This window comes from Phocoena phocoena, chromosome 14 (genome assembly GCF_963924675.1).
Source record: "Phocoena phocoena chromosome 14, mPhoPho1.1, whole genome shotgun sequence".
In the NCBI taxonomy this organism is placed as follows: Eukaryota; Metazoa; Chordata; class Mammalia; order Artiodactyla; family Phocoenidae; genus Phocoena; species Phocoena phocoena.
This window is the reverse complement of record NC_089232.1, coordinates 68880248-68894165: the sequence shown is the minus strand read 5'-3', so window position 1 is coordinate 68894165 and position 13918 is coordinate 68880248. Positions and strand designations below refer to the sequence as shown.

General features: G+C 50.6%; 1 protein-coding gene across 1 annotated transcript; it reads right to left on the bottom strand.

The window, feature by feature from the left end:
• Positions 1–601: 601 nt before the first annotated feature.
• MPV17 (mitochondrial inner membrane protein MPV17) lies at positions 602–10522 on the bottom strand. Its single transcript, XM_065891329.1, has 7 exons — positions 10453–10522; positions 3649–3764; positions 3338–3430; positions 3149–3244; positions 2868–2900; positions 2560–2612; positions 602–1573 (listed from the first exon to the last, which is right to left on the bottom strand). The coding sequence occupies exons 1-7, from the start codon at positions 10520–10522 to the stop codon at positions 1504–1506; spliced, it is 531 nt and encodes a 176-aa protein (XP_065747401.1). The 3' UTR covers positions 602–1503.
• Positions 10523–13918: the final 3396 nt, after the last annotated feature.

The following is a 13918-nucleotide window of genomic DNA, read 5'->3' as shown; positions in this document are numbered from 1 at the left end:
AGAGTCCTTCACCTGTTTAGAACAGCCAGCAGTGACCAGGGGGCCTGTCCCCAGACCAGACTAGTCCAGATCTGCAGTCTTCTCTGGCACTTGAAAGGAAGACTGGACCGCGGGGGCTGTCCATGGTGCTGACCTTGTCCTCAGCTTCTAGAAGGGGCCAGAGGCCTCTGGAGAATGCTGTCCTGCTCAGACCCAGTCCCTTGCCCCAGCTATCAGTTCTGTAAACGGAGGCAATCAGGACAGCACTGCTGGCACTCAGCTACCATCATGGTGCCCACCCAAGAGGCGTCTGAGGCAGCTTAAGATGCCAGGATTTTTGATGTCATTCTAGCCCCAGGATCTAAATTCTAGGGCTGTCTGACTGAGGCACCATAAAAAAGAGGGCCTCTGGTCAGGGTGCTTTCAGACAACAAAAGGCTGGTCCATCTGCTTATAGGTTTGCCCCAAAGCAGGAGTTTAGCCAAGTTAATTTTTCTCCTGGGAATCACAGCAGCAGTATTACTTTATCTTTGACCTCCAGGTTAAGATCACTGGGTAGGAAGTAAGGAAACTTGCTGTCTTAAGTGTTTGAGCCGCTATAACAAAAATACCATAAACTGGGTGGCTTATAAACAACAAACATTTATTTCTCACAGTTCTGGAGGCTGGGAAGTCCAAGATCATGGTGCCAGTAGGTTTGGTGTCTGGTGAGGACCTGCTTTCTGGTTCACAGATGGCACCTCTTGCTGTCTCAGCACATGGCCTCTTTTGTGAGTGTACTGATCCCATGAGCGCTCTGCCCTCGTGACCTAATCACTTCCCAAAGGCCCCACCTCCTAATACCATCACCTTGGGCATTAGGTTTTCATCATATAAATTGGGGAGTATACAAACATTCAAACTATAGCATGTGGGTTCAAGTTTCTACTCTGCCTGTAACTCATGGTGTGGACAGGGCACCTCACCTCTGTGGACCTCAGTGTCCTCATCTGTAAAAGATTGGGCTTAGTCGTCTCCAGGCTCTTTCCAAACTCTAGAAAACGGGACTCCCCAGTCGGTTTCTGCTGGGTCTTACTCATTGCCTCTGCAAGTTCCAGATTACCTATTTAGAAATATATTTATGGAGGCACCATATAAAGAGCTTGAGGGGCTCCCCCAAAATTGGAGCTAGACTAGGGCTGGGAAGGGTTAGAAAAACAGATGTGTCTATGGAGAGTGGGGATGAGTGGTACTTGCCGGGATATGAGTGTAAACTGAAGGTGACAAAATCATATGGTTCAACAAGTATTTATGGAGTGCCTACTATGTGGTGGGTATAAGACCATTATAAAGGTTTTAGTGATTTCAGCAGGAGTCAGGTTACATTTTAGAGTGAAACAGGCCACTTCAGAGTGCTAACCCCATTAAGTTCTGACCAGCCACCAAACCCTGTGAAAACCAATGTGCCCACTTTGAGGAGGTGGTTTGACCCTTCCAGGGTCAAGCTGCATCACTGCAAGCTTGAAATGATGGAGTGAGGCAGACTCAGAGCCGATGTGCCTTCCAGGACAGGTACGAGTTCCAGATAACAGCAACACACTGGACGACAGCCAACCTAAGGAACAGGGATGGCACCGTGAAGAAGAAGCAGAACAAGGACAAGCAAGCAGGGAGAGATGGGAAAGTACAGTGGGATAAGGGGGATTATTTCCAAGAATGCCCAGATTTAGCTCTCCTTCCTTCAGCCCCCACGGAGGGATGTGTGGCTCAGACGAGAGGAAAACCAGCTCGGGTTCTGGTGCCAGCCCAGAGCTCTGTCTCCTGGACAAAAGCTCCAAAGTTAACCCCCCCTCAGCCGCCATCTCGCCATGCATGGCTCCATTATTCGTACTGCTGTCCAGGCTCCTTCTAAATACACCTGTCCGTCTTGTACAGCTGAGATCTCATCTTCCGAAAAATGTGCTGCCTGCCATATAAAGTAGCACCTCCTTCTCTTTATTTTAAATATACCTTGCTCTAGTTTCAAAGAGCACTGCAAGGACCCTAAAGTTTCATTTAGTTCATAAGTCTATACTCCTTTTAGCTGTGCTACTCATGTCCATTTTGAGCCTGTCCCCTCTGAAGAGTTTCATGTTTTTCCCTGTTCCCAAAGCCCCCACACCTCCAATAATTTTAACCACTCATCTTGGTTCCACTATATATTTTTACTGAGATTTCAGCAACTACCTTCATTATCTAGGATAAAATAATATTTTGCAGTGGACTAACCTGACCACGTTCCTACTTGTCTCTTTGGTCTACCTTTCTGCCTAACCTAGGCTGTAGCCCTGCCCCTGCAGACATGCCATCAAACGTAGAGAGCCCAGGTGGGATGGAGACAAGGACTGTGGAGCAAGGTCCTCCCTAGGAAGATGAAAGAAGTCAGCGGGCAGACACTCTGGGATGCTCTGTAATAAAATGCTCAGGAGTCTGAGGAGTTCTGACCAGGGCAGAGTGTTCTGGGGGGTCTAAGGTAGTTCAAGGTTAAAATGAGAATCACTTTGTCTCCAACTGTTCACAATGTACATCTTCCTTGAAGGGTGGTGTGGGGATCTGTCATACCTGTAATGAAGAGGGACCAGGTAGAAGTTGGCTAACTGCACAGCAGGCCAGAGCTACAACAGAGAGAAGGTAAAGGTTGGTGGGCTGCCTCCATCACCTGACCCCAGACTCCCTGCCTTGCCTGGTCTGACTCCAGCTTCTACAGACGAGAATACGTTGCACAACTGTGTGAGTGCTTCCCTGAGTATGGTGCCCATGTGGGAATGAGAGAATAATCCCAGCTGAGGGATTTCTGTGTCAGGAGGACCCCCAGTCCCTGGCACTTCTGGACTCAAGGAAGAGGAGGCAGCTGAGGCGTCAGCTCTTACATAGTAGTTGGTGATGAGAGCATCAGGGTAATCCTGAGGAGACAAGAGAAGGAACAAGTGAACATTTGCATTTCCAGGGAGCTCAGACCTCCTGATCTGAGTATCACATAGAGACTTCTGTTCAGAGAAGTCACCCCTGCACCACTGCCCCTCAGCTCCTCTCCTCCAGAGCTGCGGCTCTGCCTGCACCTCCACCCTTCCCATCCCCATGAAGCCTGCCTCATTCCCCTGGGCCTGCCGGCCTGCCATCCAGAAATCATCCCCACACCTGCCCAGCTCACCTGCTGGAGTTTGGCCCAATTGTCCTGGGCTGACAGTCCATTGAGTGTCCCTACCAGTGAGAGGAAACAGCCCAGAAAACATGGGGCAAAGCCCCCCTAGGGAAGAGAAATTAAAGCACTGTGAGCACCTAAACCCCTGCCCTCCCTTGACACAGCTCACCCTCCCCAACTCCCTTTCCTTGTGCTCACCTGATCCAACAGCATCTTCTTTAGTGCATCCACCTTGGTGGTGCCAGGGATGAGCCGGTCCAAAACCTTGTACCAGCCTCCTACTACAGGGCCCTGAAAGTAACCCCCAAAGAGGGGAGCAGGGATGCAGAGGGGAGCATTAGGCCTTTACATCACAAAGCTCCTCCCCAGCATATTAGAAACCAAACCCCAGGGGGAGCAGACACTCAAGGCTGGCTTAGATGTGAGAGGGTCCAAGGGAAACTAAAGGATGACAGGGAACTGAAACCACTGTCCAATCCACCGGCAGCCCTGCTGTGGGCAGAACTTACCACAAAGCCGCAGCCCAGGGAGACCATGGTCAGGGTCCGGCCAGTCTCGTGTGCCTGCAGACCTCGCCTCTCCACCAGCTGCTGTGAGATAACATCACCCAGGCCCATCAGAGACCCTGTGCAGGGTACACAGGTGTTGTCAGGACACCTCCCAGGGACAAGCTGCCATCCCAAGGAGGGAGGTAAGTCTGCCCACTAAATGAGGCTCTGGCACTCTGAGGCCAGGGCTTTCATTCTGGGGCAAATGGCCAGTCTTTCCTGCTGCTTCAAGGATGGTAACACCTCCCCAAGGGTGGTGATATTTAATATGTGTCCTGTTAGAAACTGGGATGAGCAGCCTTGAGCAGGCCAGGGCCCAAGAACACCGCACTGAGCAGTGAAGGAAAGCTGGACTCAGAAACCGCAGGTAGGGGAAGGAGAATCTGAGGTGCCAGGGGCTGAGATGCACTGACTGTCGGAATTGGAAAGGCCTTCCAGATGTTTTTGTGCAAACCCCTTACTCTAGAGTTATGGATGGAAACGAAGGTCCAAGACCTCACATAACCAGTAAGTGGTAGAGCCAAGGCCAAGGACCAGGTGGCTTGATTTCCTCGACAGTGTTCTTTCCAGGACGCCTTACTATGAATAGATCATGTGCAGAACGCTAAGGGATCCTGGGGTTGTTTTTCCCCCCAGCCGAAGGCAAGGCCCTGGCCAATGTCTTCACCTTGGTTTTGGGATCTCTGTTTGTGGAGAACAGCAAGAATAACTCTAAAACATAAGTGTTCAAATGGTCCCAGGCAGGAGGATGCCTGGCTGAGCTGCTAAGAGTCCCTGCAAGGAAGGATCCGGTCACCTCCCAGCACAGTCAGGTACACCCAGACTTCCCATTCACAGCCTCAGACTGAGCTGCCAACAGGTATTAAGGCCATTTCTCCCCAGGTCTTTGCACCTGCTTCCCCTCCCCTCACTCGCACAGACACCCAGCTCCAAGTAGCACTAGTAGGACACCCACACCCAGAAACCAAGACAGAAACCATCACTGTTTGGGCTCCCCTGGCTGGTGGCGCAGTGGTTAAGAATCCACCTGCCAATGCAGGGGACACGAGTCTGAGACCTCATCCGGGAAGATCCCACATGCGGCGGAGCAACTAAGCCCGTGCACCACAACTACTGAGCTTGCGCTCTAGAGCCCGCGAGCCACAACTACTGAGCCTGTGTGCCTAGAGCCCGTGCTCCGCGACAAGAGAAGCCACTGAGATGAGAAGCCCGTGCACCGCAACGAAGAGTAGCCCCTGCTCGCCGCAACTAGAGAAAGCCCGCGTGCAGCAACGAAGACCCAACGAAGCCAAAAAAAAAAAAAAAAAAAAAAAAGAAACCATCACTGTTTGCAGAGCCCCCGTCAGTGACGGTGGTGTGATGGTTTCTAGCAAACACACACTTCTACTAGGGCCACTTGGGAGTGACCGTATGACCTTCAGCTTTGCCTGTCCATCACAGTGAGTAATGAGAGTCCCCTCCAGCCCCATAGCCACCACTGTCCCTGTGCCCTCAATTAGCACTGGGCAAACACATCCTCATCCTTGGCCCGGAGCTGGCTCTGACGTCCGTGCTGGCTGCACACTCATTGCTCTTCGCCCGCACCCCTGCACAGCCCTGCCCCTGTGCAGCCTCGTCAGAGGCAGCTGAGTAAGGCTGAGAGCTGGGTCGGGCTGGGGCACCCACAGGTGACCTAGGCTGCTGGCCTCAGCTGCTGGGACCCCCAGCACACCCACCAAGGGAGCCCTGCCTCTCCTCTCCCTGAAACTCCCAAAGTGGTGGAGGCCCTTCCCAGAACATGGCTAGACATGGCCTCCCAGAGGGCAAGAACAGAATCCTAGATGTCTTTGTTCTCTTATCCCCCACCATACCGAGAGCCTGGCAGGTGCTCAGAAAATAAACTGGGAGAAATGTCAGAGGTACCACCCAGACAACAAGACTGCCCTGGGAAGGGCACAGAGGATGCCAAGTGTAGCCCAAAGGATGCACCCAGGCTCAAGGTGTGAGGAGCAGTGGGGCTGAAGGCTCACTCCCCCTCCACAATTGGCACTGAACACCCTATCCCCTCTCCCTAACAACTTGGGGTCACCAGCTGCGTGCCTAGGGAGGGGAGGGAGCTGTTGTGGCCATGCATAAGGGAAGAGTGACCCTGACGAGGCCTGGGGAAGGGGGAACAGAAAAACAGTCACTGCTTAAATGAAGGGACTAACAGTTTGACATTTGGCAAGATGTTTACAGTATACAAAAGGGCTCTCATATATTTAATCCTCACAAAAGGTCTGGAAGGTAGAGGTCACACTTCCATTTAATGTCTTTGAGAGATGAGGTGACTTGCTAAGGAGTGGAGCCTAAAACCAGGCCTTCTCTCAAGGGGGTACAGGAGGCCAGGGAATCCCCAGCAGAGGCTGAGACCTGGGCTCAGGGGCCAGTGGGCACCAAGAAGCTCCTGTGGCTGCTACTCATGGGGGGTTCCTGCCCAAACAAGGCCCCAAAGGCCTGCATATCAAAGACACTTCCTGGACTAACGCACTTCCTCTCTGTCTTTCACTCCCCAGAATGTGACCACCTCTGTTCCTTGTCACCTTGTGGGGAGGGCAAGCAGCAATATTCTTGGGAAGGAAACAGTCACAAAGAGAGGGGTGTTTTCACTCTTCACGGCTTACCAACAGTCACACAAGCTAAAGGCAGAGCAGGAGTGAAAAGCAAAGTCCCTGACGTGCAGTCCCACAGTCCTGCAACCCGGCAGCCTTTGAGAAAGATGGATTCCAGGCCCCCAAACCATGCCCATCAGGCCTGAGAGACAACCAAGCAGCAGGAGTGAGCAGGTGGTGTGTAGCCTGTAGCCCTGCCAGTTCTGTCCATTTCAGACAGAACCATGCCCAGTTCCTCCCCTGGAGGAACACAGATCATGAGGCCCCGTGGGCCTGCAGCAGCTCCAGGGAGCTCTAAGGCTTTGGTCTAAGCACAGAGCAAGGCCTTTTTTTGGTCAGAGTGATTGAGCAGGAAGGGCTGACATCCAGATTCCTCATCCCACCTTCCCCAACCCAGAGCCCAAACAGACCCCAACCGTCCTAGGCTCTGGGAGTCCTCTTGGACGTATTTGGTTGACCTGGACCCTCCAGCGCTCTGGCTCCCCTTTCCTTGGACTTGTTTCCAGGGCGTTGGGACTACAGGCCTGCCGAGACATAACGCCTGAGCCCCGATGGGGCAGGACAAGGGGCTGCCGGGCGGTGATGCCCCAATGCCAGGCTGGGCGCAGAGCCCAGCGGGCAGACGCTGGCGTGGGTGTGACATCATGCCCCTGGGTAGGTGCCAGTTCTCATGCCGTCACTCGCCACCAGATTCAGCAGAGTCGGGGGGGGGGGGGAGGGCTTGGGGAGTGCCTGCCTCTGAGCACAGATCTATTCAGGACCACCTTCTGCCCGCTAGTGGAAAAGCCCCAACTTCCATGCCCTCATCCTAGGCATGGGTGGGGGTAAGTTCTCTACTTCCCCTATTTTGTTCCTCTCCTGGCTTTTGTGTGTTGAGTCTTAGATGCAAGAAACCAAAGTATTAATGGAAGATGAGAAAACTGAGGGGCAGGAAGTTGGAATGAGGAGCAGGAAACTGTCCTTGGCTATGGGAGGCCTGGGTCGGCAGGTGTAGCTGCTGGCAGGGGGCCAGGGTGCTGTCTCATTCCTCTCCAGAAGTCTCCAATAATTAAATAGCCGCCTGGGGTAGGGGCTTGGTCTGGCAGAGCGTGGAGGGAGCTGAAGCCCAGCAGTGACAGGGGAGCGCCTCCTCTGGGATCCGTGGGAGTGCTCTCCCCACTCCTGGCCTGAATCCTTCCCACTGCTAGAAAGCAAGACAAAATGGAGGGTTCTGCAGCTTGTCAGGTACCTAAGCCCAGACCAGCTGGAACTATACTCAGCATTCTGAGGTCCCAGGTGTCTCAATTGCAGGGCAGTGCATTGGGAAGTGCCCCAGGTTCTAATGCCAGCTCCACCACTGACCATGAAACCTGCTGCATATCACTCCTCCCTCGTGCCTCAGTTTCCTTCTCTGTAGTATCAGGGGCTGGACTGGATGGTCTCTAATGCCTGTTGAGCTCTCACATTCAGATTGCAGGGAAACCAGTGTCTGCAGAAGCTCAGCTGCTTCCACAGCAGGACCAGAGTGGCCTAAGATGGATGGAACTGGGCCCCCTGGAGACAGGAAGGGCCCTCAGGAAAGGATGAGAGAAGGCTGACTTAGACTCTGCAGAACACACAGCAGACCTTTGCCCAGGCTGCCCTGTTCCTGACTCTGGCTTGGCCCAAAATAGGTGTACCAGACACTTCTTTTTTCGATTCACTTATCTCTTACTGCAGCCGCCACTGCAGTTCAGCTGATGGGTCCTTGTCTCAGGCCTGTGCCTTACCTGAGGCTGAGCTACTGGTGCTTTACCTGGGGATGATGCCTGTGCAACCTGGTAGAGCACAGAGCACGGGCATCAACATCCCCTGTGGCAAACCTTTGACCAACGTGGGATGGAGCCGGTGGGTAAAGGTTTCTCCTTTTCTCCAGAAAAGACTATTCACCCATAAAGTCCTAAGAGGCATTTCAAAGAGCTTCTCAGTCAGTTCTAAGGGACTGAGCAGCCATGTGCCCTAAGCAGTGTCCATTTGATAACGCACCCTTCTATTGGCTGTCCCTCTTCCCTCTCTCCCCACCATGGATTACTTCCTAACAAAGTACCTGCAAAGAAGCTTCAGACTCTACTTTTTGGAGAACCGAGCCTAGATGGTTATCCATGTTCCAAATTTATGGCTAGTGGAACAAACCCAACCCAAGCACCACTATAAAAATAAGAGCTTGTTGTTCTTGGGTCGTCAACACTCATACAAAGGGCCAACTCCTGGAGCCTTTAAGTTTCTTGAGCATTTTCTGATTTCTAAAGCCTTTTCAGAGATAATCCCTACACTGACTCTGTGAGGTCATATAACTAAACTCAAATTCTAAACGAGGAAACTGAGGCTCAAAGAGGTTTATTTTCTTGTCCCGATTCACACAGCTACTAAGTGCTATGGCTCTGAGATTCAAACCTTGGTCTTCTAACTTCAAGTCTGAAATCTCTATTCTGTTTTCCAGTGTGATGAGCTATGCCATGGGACCTTAGGAACTACTGTGCTGGGATCTAAAAACAGCTCAGTGAGCTAAATCCACTTCCCCCCTTGATTAGTTTGATTCGAGTACACTGAGCAGCAGGGAAGGAAAAGTCTGAAAGGTCTGGGAAAGTCTGAGAAAAGTGCTACCTGGCGGTTGCTTCAGGGCTGAGATACTGGCACAGCCTGAGGAAGACTCGGGGTGTGGAGCCACAGCACTCCAGCACTGACAGACCAGCACCCCAGTGCAGCTACGTATCTGCACTTGGACCCCTTGGAGCTCTAGCTCCTGCCTTCGTCCGCTGCAGATCCCTTGGGTAAGGAAACACAAGGACCATCCTTCCCTCCCTATTCTTGATGGCCACAAAGGGGAGGGGGGAAACTTCCTTCTGGCAGTTAGGGTCCCTGAGGGAATCTGAGGCTGGGCAAAGGGCCCAGCGTGTCAGTTCCCATCACAGCCACCCAGTACAGCATGAGTCACCACACACGCAGCCAGGTGAGTCATGCAGGCTGACGGACACTCTGAGGACAGGATGGGGGATAGCTGGGCACAGGAGGCTGGAGAGGGGCCCAGGGAGGAGCAAAAGACTCCTTGGCCAGTCACTCAATGAAGGGCTATTCCAGTAACAGGAATTCTGTTGTATCCTGGCTTTCAGTAGCAACCCCCCACCCCACCCCTTTTTAACAGTCTTCCTCTCAGAAGCCCATGGTCCTCATTAGAATCCTGTTCCCTTCCTCTAAACATAGGCAAGCCCTTATCTTAACTGGTCACTCTCGCACTGCCCCAATAGTCACAGGCTTTCCAATCCTTCCCCCTATAAAATTTATCTCTGTGCCATCTCCTCTCATATTAGCTAATCTGCAAAATGAGATGAAAATAAATACAGGTCAGTCACTGGGTTACCTTTGTGAGGTCGCTACTCAATCACTGGATTTAGAGTAAAAATAAATCCTTGATTAGTATATTGTTTGAGGATACATCCATAGATAGTAAACTATAAGAAAAGCAAGAGAATGATAGAAACAAAACTCAGGAAAGTGGTTTTTTCTTAGGATGTATGAATTAGGGACAGGCATTCAAGGGGTCTCAAAGCTGGGTACTGAGACAGGAGTATTCAGTTTACTTTTATTTCAATGGTACACACATATCTTAATCATTTTTTTGTGTGTATTAAGATATATTTCACAAGAACAATACTAAGAAAAATAAACTGGGGTAAGAGTCTGATTCCAGCACTTATTAGGTGTGTGATCTAATGTGGACCCAAGTAATCTTAGCCCACTTTGTGTCCCCACCTTTGTGGGGACCCTATGAGATAATGTGTGCTGAAAGTGTTTTGCACACTGTGAAATGTTAAAGGAGCCTTTGTTATTGTTCATTTTCTAAGTTAAGGCCTCCTCGGGGCAATGCCTTTCTTTATCCTAAGGGGATGACTCCTCAGGTTTGTGAGGACTTTCAGATCCTACTTTATAGCCAGGTCATCTATGCGTAGCCCCTTCCTTAAGAACAGCCTTGGGGACCCTCCCTCCAAAACAGACTGGGGTGAGAGCCAATCCTTCAAGGGGTCTGAATAAAAGCAAAAAATGATGGCGGGGGTGCAGCGAGCTTCTGCCTCCCAGGTCAGCCTGCGCTGGTACCACTAGGTCCCACAGGGACACTTACCAGCTGTCAGGACCTGTACTTTCCACGGGTGAGCAGTCAGAGCCCGCTGGTATGCCCGCCAAAGTGCCATGCTTTCTGTCAAGGCGAGAGGAGAGGGGGGTCACCCCCACTGCCCCTCTCCACAGTTAAAGAGACTTTTGTTCTTCCCTTGTGCCCACTCCCTCTTCCCCTCCCGCTTCTAAATGGGCAGAGGCTTCCTGGACAGCTTCCTGTCACAGAGATCGCCTTAGGCAATCGGGGAAGAGAGGAAGGCTGTGGGCGGCTATGGAATATCGGTGGCCGCCACCCGCCACCCCACCCCCAGCCCTGAAGCAGGTCTATCTGGGGGCCTCTGTCCCGACCGAGACACACAAGAGGACAGGTTTGCTCTGGCTTTCACCCAGAGCCTGGTCGGTCCCCAGATTCAGACTCTCAGTTGGAACCACCCCGCATCCTTCCCGAGCCCAACTCCACCCCAGAAAAACGGCCTCTGACTCCCTGGGCCTGGAACGGTCACAAACGCTGCTGCCGCTACGGGATCGCTGCGCCTTGAGCGGTGACCGCGGAACTCTCGCTACTCACCAGCGCGCGAGCTCAGCCCTCCCACGTGACCTGAGCGGCGGAGGGACTTCCGCCCCAAATCCCGCCCCTTCCGCTCGGCTGACCCCTAGGCTTTCCCCTGCATCCAGGGCCGGAATGGGAGTGGATTCAGCCACTAATACCGTGGAGAGGGGCTCGGCTCGGTCTGCGCTGAGTCTTGGTGCGGGGCCCGCCTGCCCACGTGGGTCCGACCTCTGTCTGCTTCTGCCCCTTCTCTCCCTGCTGCACGGGCCTCTTAACCTGGGTAGACTCTCACTGTTCCCGCATCCCGGAACTGGCCAAGGTCCAGACGTCGTTCTCGGTCTCAGGAATCATAGTTTGGAAACTATTAGCCATAGTTAAATGCGTGCGTGTGTGTTACTTTTTTAAAAAAAAATGTAAGTTCTTCACTAGCCTCAACTGTGAGCTCCTGAATGGGTGGAACTGGGTCTTGTTGGTATTTGTCGTCCTCATAGCAACTAGATCAATGCTTTGTGCACGGTAGCCTTTAGAAATGCTGCGTAAAGATGACTGTTCCCTGGAAATAATTCGGATTACAGAACCTCCAGTTTAGATACTGGTTTCATAACTAGCGGGTTTGCAGCCTTGGTCATCAGTAGACTTGAAGTTCCTCATCTGTTAAATTAGAAGGTTGGACTTTGTTTTTCAAACTGGGCTCCTCAGTTTTAGGGCTTTATAGATGTTTGGGGAAGGGGTATCACAGGTTCTTCTTTACCTAAGCCTTTAAAAAATACATGTATACTTCTAGAAAAAGCCACATTTAAACAAGGGCCCACAACTAAAACTGTTAGGAAACCAATAGATGAGGTGATTTCCTAATCCCTTTCCAGCTCTAACATTCTAAAATTTTGTGAATATACTGCAACATCCTTTCTAGGGTAGTGGAAACATTCACAAGGCTGACAGCCTTTGCTTAATCATCCCTAGGGAGCTCACACTTCAGGAGGCAACCATATCTGACTCTTTCAGGGTCTTTACCTGACTAGCTCCAGCCCCAGTTTACTCAATTCCTATATGATTAAGGCAGGGAGAATCCTGTAACGGGTAACTGGAGAAACACAGTAAGGAGGCAAGAGAATTCGACGTCACAAACATTTAACTAAAGCTTTCTATATGCAAAACACCATGCTAGAGGAGTGAATTTACACTAGTAGTAGGAGACCAAATGTGCTAAGTTGGAAAGTTGTATTCTGAAGTCAGACTGTCTACCATCACTCAGTAGTTATGTGGCCTTATTCAGACTGCTTAACCTCTTAGAATCTTATCTTTGTCAAGTAAAATGGGGCAATACCAACCTCATAGGGTTAAATAAAGTAACATATGCTAAAGTACTTGAAATAGATCAAGTGCCTAATAAACTCTCATTTAACCTCTTTTCCTTCCTTTTCTCTTGGGAGCGCATGGGAGAATAATTTTTACTGGAGAAATCTGGGAAGCCCCTTGGTGGAAGTGGAATTTGAGTGGGGGCCTTGAACAATGAATAGGACTTAGGTGGAGATGGTGGAAAAGGACACTGCAGGAGCAGGGAATAGTGTGAGCAAAGGCACAAAGGAAGAAAAGTACAGGAACCTATGGATAGTATCAAGTATACATCAGGAGGAAAGTTTGGAAGGGGAGTGGGCTGGGGCAAAAAGGGCTTATGACAGAGAGAGAGAGCAAGGGCTGAAAGCATTTTCCTGCTTTTCTTTTGGAGGATGAGATTAGGGCAGAGACCCAGCAGCAGAAGCAGGGCTGCCAACACCAACCTACAGCCTCAATGACATGGGTCCCCAGGCCCCATCTTTTCTACCACTGAACGTGGGATTTCCTGAGGCAGTGTCAAAGGGCTGTTGTGTAGAATGAACAAAGCTCCTCTGCAATGGAAAGCACTTCCCTACCAGTCCTCTCAAAAAGAGAGCTGGCATAACCTGAGCTGGCTCAATAGGATGGGGCATACTTGGCTGCTTTGCATTGACGTGAGTTGTCGTCTCTCTGCTGCTAATGGTCTGGGTTGCCTCCAAATCTGTTTCCTCTTCTGTACGGGGGAGGAACTGAACTACTTGATGCCTTTCCTCTTAAAGATTTTCTCACATAGTGCTAAATTCCCTTCACTGAAGAAGCACAAAGCTGTTCCCAGATATTTGGCCAATCAGTCTACAGTGTCAAAGTGTTCTGTTCCAGGTAGGCACTGAACTAATCTCCACTCCCTTAAATAGGAGCTGGCTATGTGTTTTTCTCTATTTCCTGAAGTCACCTGACTACTCCCTGCCCCAAACCTCAGGTTGTACTCTTATACATTCCAAGACTATGGTTTGCTTATTTCTCCTTGTGGGGTCTATCCTTGCTTAAGAGGCAATACTGTAGTCACCGTGAGTCTGCAACATCCCACAAGAGGATTCTAACAAGATGAGCTATAATACACTACTGTGCTTGGGTTTGAAATACCTCCTATAGAGTTGAAATAGAGTAGCTAAATATGTTTAATAAGTCAACAATGTGACAGTATAATGAAGGATCAAAAATCATGACGTGTAAAAGAATGGTTAAAGTAACTGAAGATATTTAATCTAGAGAAGAAAAGACTTGGGAAACACATGATAGCTATTTTTAAATACTTAGAAGGGCAATCATAGGGAAGAGTGACTAGATTTCCTAACACCCATGGTAAAATTTATAGAGGTATACTGTGTGACTTGATATAAAGGAAGATTTTAAAAAAATGACTGTCTACGAGTGCTCCAGAAGGGTCAGATGACCAGTGATCGGGAATATTTCATAAGCAGGAGTAAGATCTGAGCCACTGTTCTGCTGGCAGGGTGTCTGTGGTGTGTTCCTCAGTTACGTAAGTACTAGAAGCAGCTTCAGTGCAATGAGTTACCATCGCCCCCTTGTGGCCTGTGTGTTGGGT

What these genes read in the sequence shown, in the direction of transcription:
- MPV17 (XM_065891329.1), bottom strand. Translation starts at nt 10,522, where the DNA reads ATGGCACTTTGGCGGGCATACCAGCGGGCTCTGACTGCTCACCCGTGG. An exon ending in AGAAGATGCTGTTGGATCAG is followed by an intron (nt 3,245 to 3,337) that starts GTGAGCACAAGG and finishes TCTCTTCCCTAG; the next exon opens with GGGGGCTTTGCCCCATGTTT. An exon ending in CTCTCATCACCAACTACTAT is followed by an intron (nt 2,613 to 2,867) that starts GTAAGAGCTGAC and finishes TCTCTGTTGTAG; the next exon opens with CTCTGGCCTGCTGTGCAGTT.